Here is an 18,465-nt window from a genome sequence, read left to right as displayed (position 1 = left end):
TCCAAGGGTTTTACCAAATGAGCTACTTTCACCTTGATACTATCAATCACTTCCTCTATTGTTCTACTTTTTTCCAAAAAATTTTGTTGTTCCTCTCTTCCCATATTACCCAACAAATTGCTGCCTTTGTTGCTTTCCACATTACCATCCCTCTTTTCTTTCTCTGTCTCAAGAATTCATGGTTGAAGAGTCCTGCCACATCTTGAGGGGGAACACACCTACAGCCAAAGAGAGTACAAAAAAATTCCCAAATTCGAAGCACAAAAGAACAAGATATCATTAAATGAGAAGGGGTCTCAACATTTCCTTACACAAAAAGCATACACGAGGAGAAAGGCAAATGCAAGGCCTTTTTTGCAACATATCGCAAGTGTTTACCTTACCAAGGAATATTTCCTAGCAGAAGGCTTGGATCTTTGGGGGAATAGGCTTGCACCAAATTTCTTTCACAAGGAAATCCCCACCTAGGAGGTTGGGGGAAGCAAGTACTTTGAAGAAAGAGGAGCAAGAAAAGAGACTGTCTGAAGAGCCTACCCAAATTCTAGAGTCTTCCAGTGAAGGGTCCAAGTGGATTTGCCCTAGAAGGTCCAACAATCGGATTAAAGACTCACACTCATTTTCCCTTAATCCCCTTCTGAAGCCCAAATTCCAGTTCACACCATTTGGACAAGGTGTTCTCAACATGGATATAGCTTCCCCCTTGAGGTTAGATAGAGCAAAGAGATTAGGAAATTGATCTTTAAGTGGGGTTTCCCCTACCCATAGATCTTCCCAAAACAGAATTTTATTACCTTCCCACATCGAACCGGATGGAATTGAGGAAAGTAGAGTAGATTTCATGAATTGCTTTCCAAGGAGAAGATGAAGAACTATGAGGGGAAACTTTTGCATCCCAGCCACTTCCATCCACCCCATGAATGCTCTCAATCACTTTGTGTCATAGTCTGTTGCTCTCAAAGGGATACCTCCAAAGCCACTTACCTAGTAGAGTTGTGTTCCTTAAAAGGATGTTCCCAATTCCTAAACTCCCTTGTTCCTTAAGTTTGCTAACCTGCTCCCACTTGATCAGGTAGTCTTTCCTTTCCTCTCCCGAGTCCCAAAGGAAGTCCCTCATATACTTCTCTAAGCACCTTGCTACCCTATAAAGGATTATAAAGGTTGAAAGGAAATAGGTGGGGAGGTTTGCCAAAGTGGCTCTAATCAAGGTTAATCTTCCACACAAAGAAATAACTTCCTATCAAGCCTTCCACACAAAGAAATAACTTCCTCCTAAAGGTAGACCAAGGTAACTGATACGCCAACTTCTGATCTCGCACCCCAAGATCTCAGCAAATCTTACTAGTTCTCCTTCCACCAAATTGACCCCTACACTTCCACTTTTGGTCTAATTTATCCTCCTCATCCTTGTCACTCCCACAAAATTATTCAACAGCATCCTCAAATTTTCCACAGCTTCCCTTATTGTTTCCTTCACAAAAAAAAGATGGTGATGTCAGCAAATTGGAGATGGGTAACAATCACCTAATTTCTACCTACCCTCCAACCTCTAATAAGGCCTTGACCATCAACTTATGCCACCATTTTGCTTAGCACTTCTGCCACTAGGGTAAACAAGAATGGGGATAGGGGGTCACCTTGCCTAATTCCTCTCTTGGCCAGGAAGAAGTCCTTTGATGTACCATTGATTAGGATTGAGTAATGAGCTGAAGTTAAGCATCCTTTAATCCAAGACCTCCATCTAACTCCAAATCCCAGTCTTTCTAGTATTTTTAGGACTTCCCAATTAACCAGGTCATAGGCTTTTTCTAGATCTACTTTACAAACCAGCCCCTTTTATCTACCCTTTCTGCTTTCTACGACGCATTCATTGGCCACTAAGATTTGATCCACAATCTGCCTTCCTTCTGCAAAAGCACCTTGGAAAGGAGAGATGACCGAGGGTAACACCTTTTTTAGTCTTTCTGATAAGACCTTTGACAGAATTTTGTAAACACCCCCAAATGAGGCTTATTGGACTAAAGTCTTTAGGAGTTTTGGCCTCCCTCTTCTTTGGAATAAAAGTGATAAATGTGGCATTTACTCCTGGTGAAACCTCCCCTTTGGAGAAGAATTCGTTAAAGACTTCCAAGATGTCTGATTTCACCATATCCCAACACTCTTGATAGAAGGCCATGGAGAAACCATCCGACCCAGGGGCTTTAGATCTGTCCATTGAAAAAATAGCTTCCTTGATTTCTTGTAAAGAAAATCTCCTTTCTAGAGCAAGAGATTGCTCTTCTGACAGAACATCCCCTTCTAACTCTGGCAATTTTGGAAACACTCCAAATGGGCTTGAGAAAATTTCCTTAAATTATTTACAAAAAACCTTGTAATCCCTTGACTTTCTCTTACCACTTATCCCTCACTTCCTCCTCCTCCACACTAAGGATTAAGTTCTTCTTTCTCCTTCAAATTGCAAGAGATTGAACTTAGTATTTCCATCCCCCTCTAAAAGCCATTGACACCTTCATTTTTGTCTCCAACGAATTTGCTCCTTTCGTAATATATTTTCCAAGTTTGGCTTTTGATTCCACCATTCCCCTCTTTCCTATCTAGCTCCTCAATCCTCCCCACCAAGTTATCTTTTATTTCTTCTAACCTTCCAAAATGGGCTTTATTCCAATCTTTTATTTTTTTTTTCTTTTAGCCTCTTTAGTTTCTTGGCAAAGCCTATCATTTTCAACCTCCCCAAAGGTCTAAATGCCTCCCACCACTTCTTTAGCTTAATCTTAAATATAGGGTCTTCAAACCACATTTTTTTATCAATAACAAGAAACTTTATTAAAGATATGAAACTATGTGAAGCTTAGGTACAAAGGGGAGGTAAAAAGACTTAACTCCCCACCAAAGAATACAAGGAAAGTTCAAAAATTAGCCCGTCGAGACCCTATCCACCCCTTGCTTTGCTAACCCATCAGCAAAAGAATTAGCAGTCCTCTTCACCCAGTTGTAATGAACCACAATATCCCTACTCAACCAGCTAAATTTATTCTTCTCATTATTATAACTCCATAATCTGTTGCCTTCCCCCTTTAGCCACCTAATCACCACCTCCGAGTCACCTTCAAGAACCAAACATCCGATGTTCAACTCCCTTGCTCTTTGGATACCTTCCAGGGCTGCAAGGATCTCAGCCCTAAGAGAGTCTCCTTCCCCAATTGGGCCTGAGAACATAGCAATAATAGCCCCCACCTCATTCCTAAATACTCCCCCAATCCCAGCAGGCCCTGGGTTCCTTATACAACTAGCATCAAAATTCAATTTTATGAACCCAGAAGGAGGAGGGGACCACGAAAGACTACAGGTCCTCTTACAGAGGGCAGAGGAGGCTATCTCCTTCCAATTTCTCACCACATCAGCCATTGAATAATCTGAGAACAATTCGATAGTTTTCAACCAATGTGCCACCCTTAACAGGATTAGATCTAATAAGTTTCCAATGGTTCTTTCCTTATCTGAAAATATTTGTGAGTTTCTTTCTTCCCATGGAGACCAACACACTGTATCCCTAATGCTTCTCCACAGTCTTCCCTCTCTTCTTTGGCCATCTGAAAAAAGAGGGAAAGAACAAGCTTTGGACACTTCCAGGGGGAATCCAAACACACCCAAAAAGGGAAAAGACCCACTCCCAAACTGATTTACAGAGAGTACATCTATTAGGAAGTAAACAAGAGTTGGGTCTTTTTTTCTGAAGTAGGTCATTTGTGTTAATTCTTTCCAAGAAAATTTCCCAACAAAAACTAGCAACCCGAGGAATGGGCCAACTCCAAATTTCTTTAAAAGGGAAAAACAACCCAATGGGATTAGAAGGCTGAGTTAAAGTCTCGAAAAATGAGGCACAAGAGAAAACACCTGAAGAGGAGGGAACCCAAAATCTGGTGTCCTTAATGGGATCCAAGAAGACATTTTCAAGGATGGCTAACAAAGACAAAATGTGGTCCAAGTCTATGTCCCTAATTGCCCTTCTCAGCCCTAGGTTCCACCCAAACCCTGAAAGAGAGTTTGAGGGGGTTAAGAAGGAAGAAATGGGTTCAATTTTCAAACCAAAAAGAGCATACAAAGAGGGGAATTGGTCCATTGGAGGTGAGTCCCCGACCCAAAGTTGTTCCCAAAATTTTATTTTATTACCAAAGTTAAGACCATACCTAATACAAGGGGAGAATACTAGCCACAATCTTTGTCCACAACTTGTCTCTTTCCAACGGAAACATCCATAACCATTTCCCGAACAATGCCATGTTCCTCTTTTTAAGATTCCAATCCCAAGACCTCCTAGCTTTTTACCTCTAGTTACCACCTCCCAACTCACCCTATGGTCCCGCTTCTCCTCTCCAGGCTCCCACAAGAAATCCCTCATAAGCGCTTCCAAAGTGTTAGAGACCTTTGTGGGGATCTTAAACATTGATAGGAAGTTCACAGGAAGATTAGCTAGGGTTGATCTAATCAAAGTGATTCTCCCCCCCCCCAAGGAAAGATAATTTTTCCTCCAAGAGGCAAGCCTTTTCCCAAATCTCTCCACCACTGGGTTCCAAAAGCTTACCTTCTTAGGGTTATCCCCCAGGGGGAGGCCTAGGTAAGCCATCAACCATTCTGAGGTTGCACACCCTAAGGCATCTGCATACTCTCTAAGCTCTCTCTCCTCTAGATTCACACCCGCCAAACTACTTTTATCCAAATTCACCTTGAGATTGGATACCCACTCAAAGAGTTGTATTGCCAACTTTAGGTTCCGAATCCACTCAATGTCCCCACCTTCACAAAAAAGGATAGTGTCATCCGCAAACTGTGGATGAGTAAGAGGTATCTCCCCCCTTCCTATTCTTCATCCTTTTATTAAATTCCTTGAATTTGCTCTTTGAATCAATCTCCCAAGTACATCAGCAACTAGAGTGAATAGGAAAGGGGATAGTGGATCACCTTGTCTTATTCCTCTCGAGGCAAGGAAGAAATCCACCACAGTTCCATTCACCAAGATAGAGTAGTGGCAACTTCTAATACAACCCCAAATCCAATTACACCAACTATCTCCAAAGCCGAAACTTTTCAACACCTCAAACAAGAAGGACCAATCAACCAAGTCATAAGCCTTCTCCAAGTCCAGTTTACACACCACTTCTTTCTTCTTGGATTTCCTAAAACTCTCCAGACTGTCATTTGCAATCAAGATTTGATCGGTAATTTGTCTTCCCATCACAAAAGAACCTTGGTTAGGTGCAAGTATAGAAGAACCTTCTTTAACCTTAGAGACAACACTTTTGCGATTATTTTGTACAAACTGTTCACCAAACTAATAGGTCTGAAGTCCCTTGGTTGTGAAGCCTCTTTCTTCTTAGGAACCAGAACAATGAAAGTGGAGTTTAAGCCCGGGTTGATTATTCCCCTTCTGTGGAACTCCTCAAACATTGACCCAATATCTTCCTCCACAATACCCCAACCATCTTGATAGAAAGCTATTGTGAACCCGTCCGAACCTGGAGCTTTTGTCCTATCCATTGAAAAGATAGCTTCCTTTATCCCCTCCAAATCAAATATCCTTTCTAACAACTCTTTGTTTTCTGGACTTAGAGCCGGCCAGTCTAAACCCTCCAACCAGATCCTTTCATTTAAAGGCCTTCTTAAAATAGATTTGAAATGGCCAACAAAGGTTTCTGTTATTTCTACCGGGTGGGAAATAATTGTTCCTTCGACTTCCAACTTTGAAATGAAATTCTTCCTTCTTCTACTGTTTGCCACTGAGTGAAAGAACCTAGTGCTTCTATCCCCCTCCTTCAACCACTTGCACCTAGATTTCTGCCTCCAACTTATTTCCTCATTAATCAAAAGATCCTCCAATTGCTTCCTTAAACTCCATCTCCTCTATCTGCCTTCTTCTCCAAAAAGGCCCCTTCCTTCATATCCAGCTCTTCTATATGCTCTACCAACACCTGTTTCCTTTCCTCAACTCTCCCAAACTCCAACCTGTTACACTCCTTTGTTTGGGATTTTAAGAACTGAAGCTTTTTATGGAACCTCATTCCTTCCCATTGTACTGGCGGATTATAGTGCTGCAACCATTCCTTGATTTTCTCAATGAAACCCAGGTGGGTCAACCACATGTTTTCAAACCTAAACAGGGCAGGACCATCACCTCTTAAATCCTCCTTACACATTACTATTGGCCAGTGGTCTGAGGTAAGCCTCAGTAGCACCCTAGATGTTAAGTTACCCCAATGTGCCTCCCAATCTGTAGAAAAGAGAAACTTGTCCAGCTTAGAGCAAATTGGGTTTGATTGGAGGTTGGACCAGGTGAAGGTATTGTTAAGCATTGGGAGTTCTTTAAGCTCAAACGAATCCACAAACCGATTGAAGCTCCTTATACTTGTTGTCACTCTCTATCTAGGGTTATCGGTTTCCTCTGAGGCTCACTACATTAAAATCCCCTCCCAGACACCACGGTCCTTCCCAAAGGCCCCTAATATCACTCAACTCTTTCCACAGTTTCTTTCTCTGCCTATAGTCATTGGGCCCATAAACATTTGTTAGAACCCATTCGAAACCATCTTCCACCTGCCTAAACTTCAAAGAAACAGAATGATCCCCTATCAACTCCTCTAGTCCTATAAGCACATCTTCTTTCCACAAAGTCACAATACCACCTTAGGACCCCCACGATGAGACAGCCACCCACTTAATCCCCTTAGCTCTCCAGACACTTCTCGCCCATCTACAGTCAAAATCCATTCTTTTGGATTACTGAAGTAATACCACATCTGGATTAACTTCTTAAACACCTCTTTGATTGCTGCTCTCTTTCTAGCACTACCTAGCCCCCTCACATTCCAACTTATGATTTTAATTACAATTTTGCAAGAAACTACCTTATCACCACCAAAATCTACTTGGGCCCTTTCCTTCTATCCCCTCTGGCCCCAAACTTCTTATCCCCCTCAATATCTCTTTTTAATCTCTCAACCTCACTCAATTTTCTTTTCTTGAACTTTCTTTCCTCCTTTTTTCGTAGAAATGCTTTTAAATCATTTGGGTTCTTCAATTTACACCCCAACTTTCCCACAAATTTTGCCACTGAATCCTCCCTACAATTCTCCTTTTTATCTAGCTTTCCAAGCTCTCCACATCTACCCCTCTCCTCATTCCTTTTCTCTCTCTCTCTCCACTAGGCACTCTTTCTGTCCCATTTGTACCCTCCCTTTGCAATTTATTCCTCTCCACTTCACCCATTACCCTCTCAATGATGCGCCATATCCTTTTATCCCTACCCTGTAATCCCACTATTGTCTCCCCCTCCTCCCCTTGTAATCTCATTGTGGCTTCCTATACATGGGCCTTTGACTCTTGGTTGGAAAAGGAATCTGGAACAATGGACACAGAACACTCATCAGTAGCACAAACTGAATTGACAAAGTTGTTAGAGTTACCTGGTTCCAACTGAGGGTTGTAGAAAAGGGGCAGAGGAAGGTGGTTGGTTTTCAAACCCTATAAAGAACAATTGGAGCTTTCTGTCTCCTCGGGTTGGAGGGAACTATTCCCAGTCAACTAGTTTACACAAATACCTTTTTCTTTATCCGGTTGTCCACCTCCCTGTGATGTACTCTTGTTCAAATCTGGGTAAGCATGACCTACCACCTTAACAGTTACTTGCAAGGAGCCAAACCTTGGTAAAGGCTTGTCCAAAATTGAGCTTTGGTCTACCCTGTTCAAGTTTATTGGAGTCTCCAAATCTGTCTTCTGTACACCCATCGGATTTTCAAGAAAGAGTTGCTCTAAGTTTAACTCATCTCTGACCTGTCCTGCCTAGGAATCTTCCTGTGTAGAGTCATCCAAACTTGCACAGTCATCTGAAATCCCCTCTTCATCACTCTTTGTGCTGCAACTTATCCAGCCGTTGTCTTCATCCTCTCTCTCTCTCTCTCTCTTCTATTTTACCCCTACTATAGTGTGGGTTTGGGCGATCTTCTACACTGGAAGCCTGCTCACCACAATCCGGATGAAGGTTCCAGCTTAGGGGGCACCTTCCTCCGCCTGTTCGCGATTTCTGATAGCCTTGAGAAGCAAACAGATCGGTCTCCTCTTTTCTAGAAGAAGATATATGGATGTTTCCATCTACAGTCGAATAGAGCTTGTCCCACCCCACGTGATGACTTAAGTCATCATGTGGCCCGTTAAAAGTGGTGAGTGGACCAAAAAATGGTTCGGCCATTCTTACACTCGGCTCAGAAGTGGTGGCCCTGTTAAGATGTGTTGCGTTACAATCTCTTCTGGCCACGTTAGCATAGGAATGGCCACCTAAAACTCTTGAATTTAATTCAAAAAAAATTGAATTAATTGCTTTTAAAGGAATTAGGAATTAGGGCAGTCTTCAAACCACATATTCTCAAATCTAAACGGAGAAGGGCCTCCCCTGGGATTTCTTTCTCGATACAAATAGGGCAGTTGTCTGAAGTAACTCTAGGTAACCCTCTTACTATTAAGGATCCCCACATTTCTTCCTAATCAGGAGATATGGGAAATCTGTCCAGTTTGGAGCATATTGGGGGGATTGAAAATTTAACCAAGTATAGTCCACCTGAAGCAAGGGGGGTTTCTTAAATCCAAAGAATCAATTAGCCTATTGAACTTCCTCATGCTAGTAGTAAATCCCTGGTTCGGGTTGTTTGAGTCCCCCAAGTATCTAATGACATTAAAATCACCCCCCACACACCATGGACCCTTCCACAAGCCCCTGGTAGCACATAATTCCTCCCAAAAAGCTTCTCGTCTCTGTAAGAATTAGGACCATACACATTTGTTAAGGCCCATTCTCTTTCGTCCAACTTTCTTTTAATTTTTAGAGAGATTGAATACTGACCAGTCAATTCTTCCACACAATCCATTTCCTCATTCCTCCATATGGTCAGAATTCCCCTTGAAGCTCCCCACAAGGGTGCATATGACCAGCTCAAACCCCTGGCTCCCCAAATGCTCCTTATCCACCTTCTAATTAAGCTCTGATAATTTCGTTTCTTGAATCATGATCAAGTCTAGTTTTGCTTTCTTGAATACATTTCTGATTAGCCTTCTCTTCTTGGCACTTCCTAATCCTCTTACATTCCAACTTATTATCTTCATAGTAATGACTTGTCACACCCCTAGGCTGGTATTACTCAACACTCCCCTCTTCTTTTTGTCATACTCATGTTCTCCTCCTTCTCATAATTTATTCAACTCTTAAGCTTCTTAACCTCACTCATTTTCCTTTTCCTTTGCTTACTCTTCTTTCTCAGGTAAACTTTCTTTCCTTCTGCCTTTATACTGACCATCCTAGCTCCTTCTAACCCCTCCTGCCTTCCTTCCTTTGTTCCCTCTAGGGTCTAATTCTAGGTTGGCTTTGTCTGGGTAATGGGTTGGTTTAGGCTAGCATTAGCACATTCCAAACCTAAGGTTGGGTCAGCTAGAACTTCCAAGATTAAAGATACAACTCTAGCCCTCGCTTCCTCTACCCTATCAACCACCAAGTTCTTTGGCTCCAAGACTGTGGCACTTCAGATTGAGAGTTCCATAGCAGGTGGGGTTTTGGCAAGACCTGCACAAGTAGCTGAACACAAATTAGAAACCCCTTTAGAAGGAAGCAAATGATTAAAAGACATAACAGGATATAAAAGTATAGGGGTTCCCTGATTCGACAAGTCCAAATCTGTAGAAACCACTAATGTGGTCCCCACCTCTTTCTATTGTACTTGTATACAACCACTAGTTATTTAAGTGTCAATCCACAATTAGTTGTTAGTCTTTTATTAGGACTTTAGTCTTTTATTAGGACTTTAATTGTTGTCTTTTATTAGGATTTTAATTTTGCCATGTAAGCAGTCTTATCCTTACTTCAAAATTAATATAAATAGAAAGAGGGGGGCAGCAGATTAAGCATCCTCTTCTATTCTGAACTCCTTCCTTCGAAATCTTCTTCTCTTCTTTTCTCTTTCTCCTCTCATTCTCTCTCTCATCCTCTTAATTTCCTGTTGATTATACACCACAGCTTGGGCTGCCAGTAGTCTCATACGACTACATGGTATCAAAGCCAACCTAGGAAATCTTATGATAGTCTGACATGGCCGGCTGCATAAGAATTTCCTAGGGTTGGAAAATTTCTACTAAAAAGGATCATAGGCCGAGTCTTGGAGATTGTTGGTGAAGCATCAGAGGATGACCAACAATCAGGAAGAGTCAGAAGGAAAAACCCTCAAGATTAGGGTTCAGAGTTATCTTTGAAGGTTGCGACCTAAGTTTTGCTGAAGTAAGTCAATCTTTTCTATTAAAAGGATTACCTTTCCTAGTTATTTCAAAGGTTCGACTGAAAGTTTTTCCTCCTGAACTGTTCTTGATACATTAAAAGAATAGTTTTTTGGTTACTTTAAGAGGTGCAACTGAACTGGTTGTGTTCTTGGCTTGTTTCTTGACCTTTGACTGGTTCTAAGTTCAAGATTCTAGTTTCTTGACTGTTGCCAATTCTAGGGCTGCAGTTAGTTTCAGCCTTGCACTCTCAGCCCTGCACTCTACGTTGTACTTGGAAGGTTATCTTTTTTGGGTGGGTTGCCGACCTAGAAGGATAAAGTAGCTTCGACTAATAGCAAATTCTAGGTGCAATTACCCAGTCTCAGGGATACAAAAGGCATTTGTTAATCTTTTCTTGACAAAGAATGGAGTTTAAGAGCCAAGGGGAAAACTATTTAGGGGTTGGTGGTGTTGGTAGCATACCTGAGAACAGTTTTCAAATTACCACTATAAAATTTGATGGGTCAAACTACCTAGAGTGGGCCCAATCAGCCATGATGGCTATTGGGGGTAGAGGAAAGCTAAGTTATTTACTGGGAGATGTCAAGAAACCAGCCAAGGAGGACCAAATATATACCAAATGGGTTCAGGAGAACTATTTGGTTATGACATGGCTGTGTAACTCCATGCAACCACATATCAGCCGAAATTATTTATGGGCAAAAACAGCTAAAGAAATTTGGGATATCATGAAAGAAACCTACTCCCAACCCCTCAATGTTGCTAGGGCCTATGAGCTAAAATGTAAGGTGAATAACCTTAAGCAAGGAGAGAAGCCAGTCTTGATTTATTTTTCCACCTTGAAATCCTTATGGCATGAGATTGATCACTTAGAAACAATTGAATGGGAAAGCCAGAATGATGCACAGACCTACAGGAAGCAGGTTGAAACCAATAGGGTATTTGAGTTTCTAGCTGGTCTGAACTCTGAGTATGACATTCTGAGACAACAGCTTCTAACAAGAGACAGTGTGACTCTATCACAAGCTTACTCTCTAGTGCACAGTGAAGAAAGTAGAAGGAAAGTTATGTTACAGCATTCACCACTTGAATCAGCCTTGGCAGCAACTAAACCCAAGTTTGGAGGGATAAGGAGAGAGATATGAAGAAGAAAGACAAGAATGACCTAATATGTGAACATTGCAAGAAACCTAAGCATACCAAAGAAACCTATTGGAAGCTGCATCCTCATCTAGTTCCCACAAAACTCAGGAACAAAAAGGGGATTGCTAATACAGTTGTTACTACTGATTGTGCAACCTCATCAGGCACAAGAGCAGCACCACTAGACACTCTAGCTGTTGTTCGAGCTGCCTTGACTCAGTTGGAAAAAGAGGTTGGTAATTCAACATCATCATCATCTCAGCCAGTCACAACATCAGCTCCTCCCACCTCAACATTTGCTCATTCAAGTACACAGGCCTCAGCTTATCATGCTTCAACTCCAGGTAACACTGAACATTGTTGGGTAATAGACTCAGGTGCATCTGATCATATGACTGGTTTGCCTTCACTATTTACTACCTATCACTTATCCTCTGGTAAAGACAAGGTGACTATTGCTGATGGATCACTTGTTCCCATTTCCGGCAAGGGAGACATCGAGTTGTCTAGTGCTATTTCCCTGTCTTCTATTCTGCATGTTCCTAAACTTGGCATCAATTTACTTTTAGTTAGCAGCATTACTAAAAACCAGAATTGCTCAGTAACCTTTTTTCCCGATCGATGTGTTTTTCAAAACTTGGAGACAAGGAAGGTGATTGGGGTTGGTCGTGAGACAAATGGAATCTATCTGCTTGGAGGAAGTTCACAGTGGGACGGTAGTGAAGTTAGAGGGTCTTTTGTTTCTCAGTCTATTGGTCAAGTCAGGCTTTGGCATAACCAATTAGGTCATTTATCCTTTAGGTCTTTGAAAAGCTTGTTTCCTAGTTTATTTGAATCTATCCAGATGCCCAGTTTAAAGTGTGAAAGTTGTGAGCTTGCAAAGCATTGTAGAACAACCTATTCATTACGTAATAAGAGAAGTAGTGTTCCTTTTGACATTGTGCATACCAATGTTTGGGGACCATATCACATCACTGCTAGGGGGGGGGTACAGATACTTCTTGTTGTTTGTTGATGACTACACCCAGTTTTCTTGGGTCTACTTGATGCATTCTCAAGATGAGGTCCCTACCCTAACCCAGACCTTTCATCAGATGATTTTAGCCCAATTTGGGGTAAAAATCAAAATTTTCAGATCCGGTAATACGAGAGAATACTTTAAAACATCACTAGCCTCTTATTTTCTTGACCATGGGATTATCCATCAGAGTACCTGCCCTTATACCCCTTAGCAAAATGGGGTGGCTGAGAGAAAGAATAGGCACATAATGGAAGTAGCTAGAAGTACCACATTCAACTCCAATGTGCCTATACATTTCTGGAGAGATGCCATTCTCACAATTGTGTATCTCACCAACCGAATTCCTTCACGGGTTCTTGACATGAAACTCCCATTCACTCTTTTAGATCCTAATAAAGAGTTGTTTCTTGTCCCTCTTAAAACCTTTGGTTGTACCTGCTTCATACAAACTCTTGGCCCTCACTGTTCCAAATTTGGCCCTCAAGCCTCAAAATGTATTTTCCTTGGTTATGCACAAACTCAAAAGGGATACTACTGCTACAAACCTGCTTTAGGAAAGATATTTGTATCCATGAATGTTACTTTCTTTGAGTATGTACCTTATTACTCTAGGGTTTCTTCTCAGGGGGAGAGTAGTACGGTTGGGGTTAACACATTAGAAGTCCCTTTACCTGTTCCATTGAGTGAAGAGAGGTGTAATGGGGAGGGTTGTCAAAAATGTCGGGATTTGAGAGTTTATCACAGACGATGGAGGTAGGTTGATTTCGGTCATCAGCAGTCCAGACCAGCCCCAATTCCTTCTGAAGATCCAGATCCAGGTACTATATCTCTTCCAGCTCCCATTACAGATGAGCCTTCTACTGTTGAGCCTTCTCCATCTTCTGAGCCCTCACTTCCATTGAATGACCTTGACCTTCCCATTGCAGTCCGTAAAGGCAAACACCATTGCACCTCATCCACAGTCCACCGTATCTCACAATTCTTGTCCTATGATCACCTGTCTCCCTCTTACAAATCCTTTCTTACATCAATTGTTGATATTCCCATTCCCAAAACAGTACAGGAAGCCCTGACCATTCCTGAGTGGAAAGATGCAATGAAGGTAGAAATGGATGCCCTTCTAAAACAATACCTAGGAGCTAGTTGATCAACCCAAAGGGAAGAAACCAGTTGGATGTAGATGGGTGTTTACTGTGAAACATAATGTTGATGGTTCCATTGAAAGGTATAAGGCCCGGTTAGTTGCAAAGGGATTTACTTAGATTTATAGTATAGATTACTTGGAGACTTTTGCCCCAATAGCAAAAATGACCACTATCAGAGTGTTATTATCTCTTGTAGCCAGTTACTCTTGGCCCTTGTTCCAAATGGATATTAAAAATGCCTTACTCAATGGAGACTTGCAAGAAGTGTACATGCAGCTACCTCCTGGTTTTTATAGTACAGAGACAGGTAAGAAGGTTTGTCGGTTGAATAAAGCTTTGTATGGACTAAAACAATCCCCCAGAGCTTGGTTTGATAGATTCAGACAAGCCCTTGAAAAGTTTGGCTATGTGCAGGCTCAATCAGATCACACTTTGATTATTAAGTAAGTTGATACTTCCTTAACTCTACTTGTTGTATATATGGATGACATTGTAGTAACAGGGAGTGATAACAGTTTAATTGAGTCTCTTAAGAAACTTCTCCATCAAGAATTTGAGGTAAAGGACCTGGGAGAGTTATGATATTTCTTGGGTGTTGAGGTAGCTCGATCCAAGCATGGAATCTTTGTTTCTCAAAGGAAGTATGTCCTTGATTTGTTGGAAGAAACAGGAAAAGTTGGGTGTTAAGCCAACTGATACACCTATTGAACAAAATCACAAGATTAGTGCAGAAGGTGGAGAGCCTCTTGAAGATAAAGCTATGTTCCAAAGATTAGTTGGTAAACTACTATATCTTTATCTTACATGACCAGACATCAGCTATGCAGTCAGTGTTGTTAGTCAGTATATGCACTCTCCCAGAACTACCCACCTACTTGTTGTTGAGAGGATCGCATATTTAAAGAGGTGTCCAGGCAGAGGTGTACTATTTAAGGATAATAATCACATGAAGATTGAAGCTTACACAGATGCAAATTGGGTCGGTTGTGTTGATGATAGAAGGTCTACCTCTGGATACTGTGCCTTTGTAGAAGGTAACCTTGTTTCCTGGACGAGTAAGAACAAAATGTTGTTTCTTGTTACAATGCCGAAGCTGAATATCGATCCATGGAGAATGTTGTGGCTGAAATACTATGGTTGAAAACACTGTTTGATGAATTGGGTATTACCTATAAGAAACCTCTAATGTTGTACTGTGATAATCAGGCCGTTATTAACATAGATCATAACCCGGTACAACATGACAGAACCAAGCACATTGAAGTCGATCGACATTTTATTAGGGAAAGGGTTGCATCTTAAGAAGCCTGTCTTCCATATATCAGCTCCAACATGCAGCTTGCTGATCTTCTCACCAAGGCAGTTTCAAAGAAGTTAGAAGCAGATCTATGCAAGTTGGGAATGACAAACATCTATTCCCAACTTGAGGGGGAGTGTAGAAACCACTAATGTGGTCCCCACCTATTTCTATTGTACTCGTATGCAACTAGTTATTTAAATGTCAGTCCACAATTAGTTGTTAGTCTTTTATTAGGACTTAAATTGTTGTCTTTTATTAGGACTTAAATTGTTGTCTTTTATTAGGATTCTCTTTCTCCTCTCATCCTCTTAATTTCATATTGATTATACACCACAGCTTGGGCTGTCAGTAGTCTCATACGGCTACAAAATCCTTCAATCAAAACCCACTAAGTGAGAGTCCTTGGCAGGTAAAACTGGGATAGCGTCTAGATTTTGTTCCTCTTGTGTATCTTTGCTTCGGATAGAGTTGATATTCGGTTCTCTGTCCTGAATACTGAACTTGTGTCTCCCTTGGTATTTCTTCTAGACCAATGTCGGCTACATCTAGGTCCACCTTAGAATTGAGGCAAGTCTCACCACTGTTTCTTCTTCTAGGGCCGACAAGGAGGCACTAGAGGGTTCTTTAAACAAGATCTGCGTTCCTATAGCTCATCGTTCCACAGATTGTAAGTTTTAGTGGATGAGGCTCTTTCAATGCTACTTTTGTCGTTCCAAACATCATCATGCGTTGGGTCTTCCCAATCATCTTCTTCCTTAGAGTCTTCACGCTCAAGCCTGTTAAATTTCGGGTTCGGCTTGTCTAGGGTTGTGGAGTTTATTTTCACAACCAACTTCCATTTCCCATTGCTCTTCGACCGAGCGCTTCCTAAACCAACGTCGCTAAACGCTTTCAAAGGAGTCTTGAGAGGATTTTTTGCAACCGCTGCAATAGAGGAGGTTGCAGGGGTCGATTTGGACGATGATAGACCCCAACAATCATCCCCATACCTTTGGGTCGGCCTGCTGACATGCACTTTTAAATGGTCACATGATTTGTTTAAAATATAAGTTGGTGTTGGTTTGTCTGGTTCAACTGGTTTAACCCTTGGGTCAAGTTTTGGCGCACTTTCAATTTTTTTTCCTTTATTGCCGCCCCTTCCAGCTGCCACTTCAGCATAGGACCTTTTAGTAGCCCCTTGATCTAAGATGGATGGCCCAGATTCTAGTCCCTCTTTAGAGTTCTGACCATCCTCTTTTGATTCTACAGTCTAAGCATTTGCCTTCTCTTTGTAGTAACAGTCAGATTTCTCCTTCACGCTTTCCCCCTACTCGACCTTTGCCACGTCATCGTCTTCTACCTCCTGCAGGCTTCTACAGAGTCTCTCCTCCACCGACGACGACAACCAAACTACCTCATGCGTTTCACTTTCACCTAGTTCCAATCTCACTGTTCTCGGTATTGGCTCTATTTTAACTCCTCCCAATTTCACTGAAGCTGCACTGAGATTGGACAAGTCCAATTCTTCCAGGACTCCTCCGCACAGAGCTGCGATTTTCTTGAAGTTTGCAAGAGACCAAAGATGAAATGGGAGCCCTAGCACTTTGAGGCGGAAAATTTCTGTCTAATCTACACAATTTGCATTCGGACACCACTGACTGATCACAATTACTCCTTTAGAAGTTTGAATAGGAAATGCATGTATTTCTTCCACCAGATTGTCTACTTCAAGAAGAGCCTTATCTTCTTGAAATGATCGAAGATTGAAGTGTCCTCCCACTTTCAGCTTTCATTTAATCTCCTCTGCAACACAGCCTCAACCACCTACTCTTTTGTTTGGAAGTATCACATATTTTTTACGCCAGTTCTGGTAGGTTTGATTTTCACTCCCTGGAACATCCTTTTCACCATCTGGATGTGGTTGATTTTCCGGTGCTTGGTTGGGTTGGATATCTCTTGGTCTATCTTCATTTCAACATAAAAAGCTCTGCAACTCCGTTACAAACAGCATCCACCCCTTACTCTGTTTTCCCATGGGAATAAAAATCATATGTCTTCTACCTATGTAGAACCATTCTGAGACTGTTGCAAACCAGCCCTTCCTGTTGAAGCGAAGTTCAGCTACAAATATCTTTCCGTTGATTTTGATTGAGTTCTTCCAGGCCTGTGATTCCCTCGAAACTAAAGCTACATCCAGGAAGCCTTTAAGCCAAGCTGCTACTCCTTTTGGAGATACACTGTGGCTCTCTTTTTTCTTCTCTTATCTTCAGGAACACCAGAGACCTTGTTTTCACTTCTTCTAGTTTGTATAGCTTAGCTTCAAACCATACTTCCTTTCTCCACCTTCCCACTACTTCGAACTTGCCCTCCATCCTTGTCTGATACACATTGGCATCGATGGCTGATATGTAGCTCTCCAACATTCCAAAAATTCAACCAATTGCAAAGGCAAAAAGTCAAAACCTTTGAACAAATCTCTAAAACATAAAATACCTATGATAGCAGAGAGACTATAACAAAGACCTTCCAAAAGAAAAACATAAAAACAAATAGACAGATGTCGCAGAAAAACCCCAAAAGACCAGGGCAACAGCTACCTATCCACGAACAGATGACTGAGCCTAAAAAAAAAAAACAGTACTGATCTAACAACATATTGCAGTAACAACAAAAGCACCCGGGGAATCCACAATTCAGCCTCTCTATTTATCCAGCTCGCCATTAAGAACATATTCAGAACAATGGAAAATATAGCCTCCCAAGAAAACTGAATTTTCAGTGCTCTCTCTAATTTCTAATTCCAAAAAAGCTCTTCACCCAGAAAAAAATGTACCCAAACTCTTAGCAACTTGAATATCCCTCTCAACAAACCTACTTAATTCCAGCTTATCCTTCATCTGAGGATTTCCTTCATTGGAAACAAAGCTACGAGTAGTTCGTGTCTCTTTCTTTTTCTTTCTCTCAAAGTTGTTCTCTAAGCTATGCACCTCCACCAACTTACTGACTCCTAAACTCTCAATGCCGCAGACCTCCATCAACCTTCCCATCTGAAATCAGACTTGAAGAACATTCTGCCTGAGTCAAGGCCAACTTTTCTGATAAAGAACTCAACACTCCATCCACACTCTCTTGAGCTTCTTCTCTTATAAACCTTTTCTAAAGCTCTTGCAAAGACTAGTTCCTCGTGTGCATTTTCATGTTCTAAGATGTAACCTTTGGACTTCTCTTTTTTTTTATGAATAAATGCCACATGATTAATTACTTTGGACTTCTCATTTTCTGATAAGATAAACTTTGTAGGGCCAATGAAGTGATTAAATGAGCTAATAAAGATAAAGAAAATTTAATCGAGTGTTGGTTCATATCAAAGCTTCAACTCTTTCTGATGAATTGGTTGACAGGCATTTATAACAGACAACTTCTAGATCTTGCCCACCAATGACTTATGAACAAATAACTGTTTAAAAGATAACGAGCAGAAAAGGCTCCAATTTAGTAAGTTGATCCCATTTCAACCTCTGGGATGCCTCTTTCTTGTAGATTTATGTTTCTAATTAAATGAAACTGTTTCT

At 41.3% G+C, this 18,465-nt stretch overlaps 1 protein-coding gene across 4 annotated transcripts in view; it reads right to left on the bottom strand.

Moving 5' to 3' along the window:
- The window catches only part of APC2 (anaphase-promoting complex/cyclosome 2), a 57,708-nt gene that overhangs the window by 37,064 nt on the left and 2,179 nt on the right, over positions 1-18,465 (bottom strand). The window contains exon 1 of one of the 4 annotated variants that reach the window (XM_088986262.1): positions 792-1,029. The exons of the other annotated variants lie outside the window; for them this stretch is intronic. Within the exon in view, the coding sequence (XP_088842388.1) occupies positions 792-915 (124 nt within the window). The 5' untranslated portion in view covers positions 916-1,029. Of the gene's footprint in view, positions 1-791; positions 1,030-18,465 lie in introns of those variants that run through there. 4 annotated transcript variants of the gene reach the window in all.

Source organism: Nelumbo lutea, chromosome 4 (assembly GCF_056320005.1).
Source record: "Nelumbo lutea isolate HS-2025 chromosome 4, American lotus-T2T, whole genome shotgun sequence".
In the NCBI taxonomy this organism is placed as follows: domain Eukaryota; kingdom Viridiplantae; phylum Streptophyta; class Magnoliopsida; order Proteales; family Nelumbonaceae; genus Nelumbo; species Nelumbo lutea.
Note: the sequence above shows the minus strand (reverse complement) of the source record. Positions and strands in the feature narration are given on the sequence as shown.